This window comes from Nothobranchius furzeri, chromosome 11 (genome assembly GCF_043380555.1).
Source record: "Nothobranchius furzeri strain GRZ-AD chromosome 11, NfurGRZ-RIMD1, whole genome shotgun sequence".
Taxonomy (NCBI): domain Eukaryota; kingdom Metazoa; phylum Chordata; class Actinopteri; order Cyprinodontiformes; family Nothobranchiidae; genus Nothobranchius; species Nothobranchius furzeri.
In genome coordinates, this window is record NC_091751.1 from 52,187,545 (window position 1) to 52,195,889 (window position 8,345).

At 42.5% G+C, this 8,345-nt stretch overlaps 1 protein-coding gene across 1 annotated transcript in view; it reads left to right on the forward strand.

Annotated features, from left to right (window-relative positions):
- cdh2 (cadherin 2, type 1, N-cadherin (neuronal)) overlaps nt 1-5,855 on the forward strand; it is a 70,471-nt gene extending 64,616 nt beyond the window's left edge. The window contains exons 15-16 of the mRNA XM_015956829.3: nt 2,387-2,551; nt 5,378-5,855. Coding sequence (XP_015812315.3) covers nt 2,387-2,551; nt 5,378-5,584 — 372 coding nt within the window. The 3' untranslated portion in view covers nt 5,585-5,855. The remainder of the gene's footprint in view (nt 1-2,386; nt 2,552-5,377) is intronic.
- The last annotated feature ends 2,490 nt before the right edge of the window (nt 5,856-8,345 follow it).

An 8,345-nucleotide genomic window follows, 5' to 3' on the forward strand; every position in this document is an offset into this window, starting at 1 on the left:
TTTTCATTTTAGTACTCCTAGTTTTTCTTAAAGGTAGCAGCCGGCTGTTCCTCCTTCTTTGATATTGAGCAGAAAACCTCTCACACCAGTGGTGTGCTGTAGCAAAATGCACGAGTGTGTAATGAATGGAGGACCCAGGGAAGTGTAGCGGTTCAGCGAGACCGACAACCGGATGGTCCAATCGTTGGTTTTGTACCGAGCCGTGTTATTGGCTGAGGTTTTTAGAAAAACGTGAGAGAACCACTTCATTATTTTGAATCTCCACAAAATATGTATAGCTCTTCTGTGTTAGAAGGTTAAGAGGCATGAAAGAAGTGTTGTAACCTAGCTGTTATGCAGATTCGCCATTGTAGCAGTTAACATATTTATTCACCATCTAATTGAAAGCTGGATCTAAGGAGTTGTTTTGTGTACTAATGCAACCTAACCCAGGGATAAAGGGGGAGAACAGCTTGCTAAAGAGCACCCAATCTGGTTACCAGCACATATGTTCTCTGTTGTAATGCTGCGTTAACAAGCTGCAGGATCCTTCTTCTGCTGGCATAGATAAATACATGAACCGTAACAGTCTCTAGTTCAATTCCAAGCTAAATAAAATGTGGTATATTTTGAGCCCATTGCTTTATCAAGTTTAGTTATGAAATGTAGATAAAATGCAAGTGATGTTCTCCCAATCGCGTCAAATTCGTACAAGGAAGTTTCTTTAACTTCCAGGGGATTTTAACAAACTGACAGGTTTCTTTAATTTCTTTGACAAACCCCGGGGTTTGTTTAAAACCCTTCATGACGAGTTGCCTCAGCCTCTCAGTGGTGCTGCTGCTGCTGCTGCTGCAAGGGTAATATCAGTCCAAATGATGCCAGAATCTACTGAAACAAACCACCATCCTTCTAGCCTTCATGTTGGATTCTAGGCGACAGTTGGGATTTCAAGACCGGCATGAATATTTTAGTTCCGTCATAATTATTACATAGTTGTCTGTTTGAGTCGAACACGATTGTTTTAATTGCAGAGGCTGTTCACATTCTTGCGCTATCATCCCAGTTAAACACAAAAAAAAAGCTGCATCAGAACCAGCCGGAACAAATCGCTTGTTTATCCCAAGATTCTTAGTTTTTAATGGTAATCCAAACACGTTTCAGTGCGCTTTCATTGGAATTGGCATCATGCAATATTCACAACGGTCCTAAATGATTAACTTGGTCCCATTTGTCTCACCACAGATTAAAGGGAAATGGTGATGTTTGAATGTGGGTCATGAGTGGCAGGGTGCAGCCATTTCACCAGGCGCCAGTGTTCACACAGCGCTCACTAAAGAGCACTGCTATACATCATGCCACATTTGATTTGTTTGATGAAAAGCAGATATTTTGTTAAAAATCCGACAAACGGATTTCGCCAAGTTACAACCCCCTCCGCTTCATTTCACTGAGAACTAAATGTTGCTCCCAGGAACGTTTTTTATGATGAATAAATCTGCTGGCGTCGACTATTTCAGCCAACAGTCATCAGATTTGGTTAAATTAGATGTTTTGATAAGAAACGCTGGTGCAGTAGTCATTGTTTTTAGCTGGGAGTGAGTCTACTGTAAATAAGTGGCATTTGGCCTACTTGCTGTTGGTGTTGGGGGTGGTGCATGCAGCAGCTCAGGGTTTATTTGCTTGAAGTCTGTAGATGTGTTCCTCCTCTGAAGGTACATCTGCAGCAGAGCAATGACAATTCTGAGGGGGGGTATTAGAGATGGATGGATTACCGAAAATCTCTTAAAGAGGGACAATCCATCAAGCACGCTTATTAGGCACACACTGATTCTCAAATGGTATTTTCTTTATCATGTCTGCCGTCACCCTGATAGCATCCAGTCATTCAGCTCTGCTGCTGTGCTCTTCAACTTTTTCCTCCTCATCCTGTTTTTCTTTCTTCTTTCCTCCACCCGTGACTTTGCACAAACTGCATGCCACTCAGGTTGCCTTGGTAGTGTTAATAGGATTAGCAATGGCTTATGCATATCCACCATCCTGTGTCTGGGCATTGATTAGAGGGAAATAGTCACCTGCACGTCCTTCCTGCTGCACACGACACAAGCTCAGAGGCTCTGCAGCGTATGATGTGATCCTCGGCTTGGACCCCTTCAGTGCTGCTTCGTTTTTATGTGTCAAGTTGTTCCTGGACTCGTGCCTCACAGACGAGAAGATTAAAGTTTCTCTCGCGTTCCCTCATCTCTGCACTCTGCATTTCAACTTTCAAATCTCTCCCCCTTCCCCTGAGTTGAACTCGATTTTTGCTCTTTACAGCATAGAATGTGTTTATCTGTTTTAAATAATCGCACACGGGTTGAGGTCTTGTCGCGCTGCTCTGTTAAGTCCCATCTGTTTGCGTGTTTCTCAGGATTACGACCTGAGTCAGCTTCAGCAGCCAGACACACTAGAGCCCGACGCCATCAAGCCGGTGGGAATCCGGCGTCTAGACGAGAGACCCCTCCACCCTGAGCCACAGTACCCGATGAGGACAGCAGCACCCCATCCTGGAGACATCGGAGATTTCATCAATGAGGTAAAAAGAAAAAAATTCAGCATAAATTCTTTTTTTTATTTTTTTTTTGACCAAAACAAATACAAGTTTTATTTATGTCACTCGGTTTTCCATGAGACTCTTGGAAAACTGAACATATATGATGAAAGATGGAAATCTGATTATAACCCTCCCACCGTTCTCATGGGTGACCTCGCAAAGAAAGCCGACCACTGAGCAGGACCGACGGCCCATCCCCCGAGGTCCACGTGACACGGGCGAGGAGTCCTCTGCCCAGGGGCGGTGGTCGGCTGCGGCGGCCTGGGTGCTTTCCAGGTGAGCCTGGGTGGAGGTGGGGGTCCCCCCCCCCCCCGCCCTGGGCGCCCTGTGTCGGTGCCTCGGCTGCATAAATTCTTGCACAAAAGATCAAATAAAAGATTCATAGTTGGAAGTTATATATTTTATTTTCAAGTTGTGTGAGCATCTTTTAATAAAATATGCATCTAAATCAAATATTTGGCTTTTATGACTGAGCATCAAGGAGTTCTGCCTGCCTTGTGGTGGGGGGGGAACAGACTTGTTTTCATGTTTTCCCACTAGGGACCAACTCTTCTAATTTCACATATATCCTCTCTGACTTGTATGAAGCCCAAAGAATATACATGACACTAACTCAGTCGGATATAATTGTTTTCCTCCTTGCATTCCTCCAAAGCGGAAATGGAGATGTGTCAGCATAGTAATGGAAGATGAGAGAAGCAGAGCATTGGCTTTCCATCGGCGTGCGCCGCTCAGAGTGCCCTCGTTTGCCTGAGGCCATCATTGACTCCAGCATGAAGGGAGAATGTAAAATGAAAAGAGGAGTCATATATTTTTCACAAGCTCCAACAGACAAGAGTTTCACAGCATTACAAATGAAGTTTGCTCCTGGTTTTGGATGGTGCCCCTGTTTTCAGGTTCGAGCTTGCGCTTTCAGCTCCTCTGCTGCACCGTTTATCTCTCACAATCCCCTCACCCAGGGAGCCATTCCTTTTCATCTGATCACGAGTCATGAAACCAGGTGATAAAGTTGTCGGAACAGCCGACATGGGGCGAAATTGAATATGTTTAAGTGTACGCTGTGTTTCTTCACCGGTCCTTAGGTGTCATTTCCATATGCTGTTGAGACTTTTTTTGACAATCATTCCCAGAAAACGCTCCCTGGAAGCGGGCAGCATTGATCCGTGTGTAGTCCCACATTTGACTGCGGCGAAAGCGAAGTCATGGTAGCTGCAGCGTGCACATCGAGTTAGAATGACCTAACTGATATGGCGCGCTGCCAGGAGAGAGCGGAGACAGAGAGGAGGGGAGGGGAGGGAGCATGTCTCATCTCCATCCTGAATTGTGCACATTCCCCCAGAGCTCGGGGCTCTTAATTAAATTAGAGGAACAGGGGGGAAAAAAATCAGGCGCGGGTTTAGCATAAGGACATTAACCCCATAGTTGGACAAATAAAGGTCCATTAGTCAACTTCTGGCCTGTTCTCACAAGGAGGGAGCGGGGGTTACATTAAAGACATTAGCACCAATGTGGCATGACCTCTGCTCTCTGCAGGTGGATACTGGAGGAGACGAGGCTGAAGTGATTACATTCATTGTTGTGCACAATGGCTCGTTTGAGTCCTCACAAGGTTTTTGTGTGTGGACTGAGATAGCAGCAGCTTTGATTACACCGCTTTATCTCCAAGACAGAGACACTCTAAAAAAGCGATGACTGCTCATCAGTTTACGACTCGCCCGGCTATTCAGAAGTTTTCTGTTATTTTTTAAATGCCGAGCTCATTAAAAGGCCCAACCTTTTCAAACTGCCAGCAGAGTTTTTGAGTTGCGAGATGGAGGACGCTACATCTGGCGGAGCTAATGTGGTTGTAATTTAAATGAACTACCCATCTGTCATATTTTCCACCAAATGATCAGCATCGCGGCCCTGAGCAAATACTTAACCAAAGCTAACAAGTGGAAAATAATGGCTAAGTGCCCAGGCACTTTAATTCCATCCATCTTTTTATTTGAGAGCATTTCAGCAGCGTTGTCACCGTGTAGAGGAAACTATAAATCTTTGACAGGTTCTCAATGAGCTGAGGTCTCCTTTCTGTGTTATGGTCCTGTACCTCTTTTAATTCATTTATTATTTGGTGAGTGTCCTCAGTTCTAGCGATGAGAGAGAAACTGGGCTTGGATCCAAAAGTGCTTCATGGCCAAAGCACATCTCAGCTCCTAGATTAGCAATCCATCAAGTCTCCTGAGACCTGTTAGTGAATGAGGCTGGAAATCTATAAGAATCCATAAAGACCTCTCGTGACGCCACGAGGGTTTCTGGGAATGTCAAGTACGAACTCCCAAATAACCAATCACTCCCATCGGAACGGCAAAGCTTTTATGTCTAACACGAGAGGCGCGCATGGATGGTAAACACCTGCATGACCTCATCCCTGCTTACAATTGGAAACATATTAAAGATATTTTGAGCTAGATGGTAGCTGACATGGTACTAGAGCTGAGGGCAGGGGCTAGGAAGAGAAGGGGAGGCACGCTAAGGATGCTAGTCATGCTCAGCCTTGGCTTTTGATCGAGTTGCAGATAATCCGATGTTCTCGAAACATCAGGAGGATCCCAACTAAGAGGGAGACAGGAACAGTGGAGCCTGATTAATCTGGACGAGAACCACATTTCCTGAACAAGCAGAGGGAGACCCTTTGAACGGTTTTAGGGAAGATTAGCCTGTTTGGAAGGGAGCGATGTTTATGTGGCTTCCTACTTGCTGGAGTTTGGAGTTTAGGGTGCAGATGCTGTTTAATCTTATCTAACTGTGCTTTTTTTGTGTGCTCAGGGACTGAAGGCAGCAGACAACGACCCCACTGCTCCTCCATACGACTCCCTGCTAGTGTTTGATTACGAGGGCAGCGGCTCCACAGCCGGCTCCCTAAGCTCACTCAACTCCTCCAGCAGCGGGGGCGACCAGGACTACGATTATCTCAACGAATGGGGCCCTCGCTTTAGAAAACTGGCAGACATGTACGGCGGAGGCGACGACTAGGCACATCTCGAAGGATAAAAAGATTAAACAGGAAAAAACACATGAAGAAAAGGAAAGATTTTCCTGTTGAAGGACAGCTTCTGATATTCCCTGAGAGTGGTAGAACTGTGACTGAAAAGATACAAATAATAAAACATTGATTCAGAATTTCTTTCAAAAACAACCAACCTAGGCTTATTGTTGTAGTCTCCGCATACATATGCTGTTGAAAGCTTAGGCATAGGCTGTGGTCCAGTTAAGGAGGATGTTGGAGTGGGTGCTGGGGGACTGTCGCCACTCGGACTGGCGGTGTTGAATGCGCTCAGTTAAACTTGAATTTCACAGTACAGAAGCACTGGGATATAATGTGCCTTTTTGTACATTTGTTTTGGATCTAAATGATTAGTTTTATGTTCAAGGCTTTAATGGTACTGACTTTTGGAGTGATTTCAAACAGTATGTTACACTCTGGTATGCTTCTACATGTTTCTTCTTTTTTTTTTTTTCCTTTTTGTTACACAATGCTCCTGTTTGAAAATTATTTAAATAAATCTAAGGATGATAGAACATCTGTTAGCTTGGATGGGGAGAAAAACGATCGAGAGCAGCACTGTACAATATTCTAGACTTTTAGACTTTCTCACACACAAGAAAATACGTAAAATTATGCAGCCGGTTGCAAATAAAGGGAGTTGTAAATCACATTTTTGTAGCAGATTTTCTTTATTTTTTTCTTTTTTCACTTTTATTTGAGGTGATTTAATATTTTACAACAGCAGCAACCTGTTTTGGTCTAATCTATGTACACTTCTTTTGCCTTAGTCTGATATTTTGGAGTTTTTCTTCACTGTAAAAAGATGCGTGTACATAAGTTTTTTTTTTCTCTTTTCTTTTGATGTAGTGTTACAAAGAAGTGCAAAGTTCCAAACTTGTAAATGTAAAATTTGAACAAACAAAATTCAAGTTTTTTGCATGTTTTTATCTTTTCATGACAACAAAAATTTGAAAACAAAAAAAAATGTTGTTTCCCAAATTTCTTTACAAAGTACAAATAAATAAATAAATAAATAAAATTCTGGGTGATAAATGTGTAGAAGTTACGAGTATTTTGTATAAAATTCATAAAATCACGGTGAAATAGAGGACTAGTGATCTTGTCAGCACAACTGTTGAATTTGTACCAAAAACGGAAAAATCATTCAAACCGGGATGTTGGGTGGGATGGTGGCAGTAATGAATGAATCAGCTTTAAGACTGGATTAAAGGTGTTGAAATGAAGCCTTGTGGATAACTATGTGTACTGCAACACAAATTATACATCTCTGACCCCAAACATCCAAATAAAAAGCATATTTTGGAGCTAAAACAAGAGCAATCACTGCCTCTTTATTTATTTTAACCTAACTCAGCTTTACTGCAGAGGCTTAATTAGATTGTGAACCGTTTATTCTGATAGAGCAATAGCTTCATAGACTAAAACAAAAGTAATTCAGTGTAGAATTGTTGGCCAGAGGGAAAAATAAATCATTTATTCCTTTGCTCATTTGTCTTCAGATATTGCACACAAATAAACATTAAATCTTATGTTTGTTTTTTTTTGCCCCGAGCTGAACTTGAACATCATGGAACACCCAAATCCATTCAGCACTTGTTTTCTGATTCGTTCCGAGTACTGTACTTGAAAACTGGGTGAGAAGTTGAGAAGAATAACACATTTATTTTGATATTTTGGATTTAATTTTGTTGAAAAAAGTCAGAAACACTATCTAAACCCAGTATCTTGTGCTGCTTGGGTTGGATTCATTACTGATGTGGGTCAGGATGGCAAAGGAGTTAAGTGTCTGTCCTGTAATCAGAAGGTTGCTGGTTCAAAACCTGCCCCAGCTGTGTCCTTGAGCAAGACACTTAACCCACATGGCCTGCTGGTGGTGTTCACGGGGGCCAGTGGCACCAGTACTAGGCAGCCTCGGCTTTGTCAGGGTGCCTCAGGGCAGCTGTGGCTACATTCTAGCTCATCACTACGTGTGTGTGTGTGTGTGTGCATGGGTGAATGGCTGGCTGTGTTGTAAAGTGCCTTGGGGGGTTCTACGACTCTAGATGGTGCTATGTGTCAAATACAGGCCATTTGAGTTCTTTAGTTTTCTCTCAATTTATTAACATTATCCAATTCTTCTCTGTTTAAAACAATTGCAGATTTATTAATAAACAAACTTGGGAGTTAATTGTAAACAAACTAAAATGTTTTTGAAATACGTCCTGATAAATTTTGAGACAAAAATGTGCATGACTGCAAAACAAACCACTTTAGTTCAACTGAAAAAGTACATTTTGAGATTGGTTACATGACAGCAGTCTGATGATTAGTGCCAGAGCTAGCTATCCATAGTAATGTCACTCACGTGTTTTTTTCATTTTTGCCAGAATAACAAAACTTCGATTTGAACTGGTGCCCATGTATGACTAGTCGTTAGCTCATCAATCTTATCTAAACTAATCTTATTTTCTCTGAGGTCATTTAAAGAGCAAAATGTCAAACTAGCATCTTCCTCCTGAACATCTCACCAGGAACAAAATTATGATTTTAGGGATCTTGTGAATGTGTTATTAGTCAGAGTGACACCACGGCTGTTGTGTGGGGAGCATTCCCCCTTCACCTGTTCCACCCAGGCCTGATTGTTATTCACATTTTCCAGGTTAAACAGATGCACATGTAAAGTTTAACATTCAGCTGAAATAGACTGAGACACGTTTGGTCGCCTGGTCTTCAAATGAAACTTAGAAG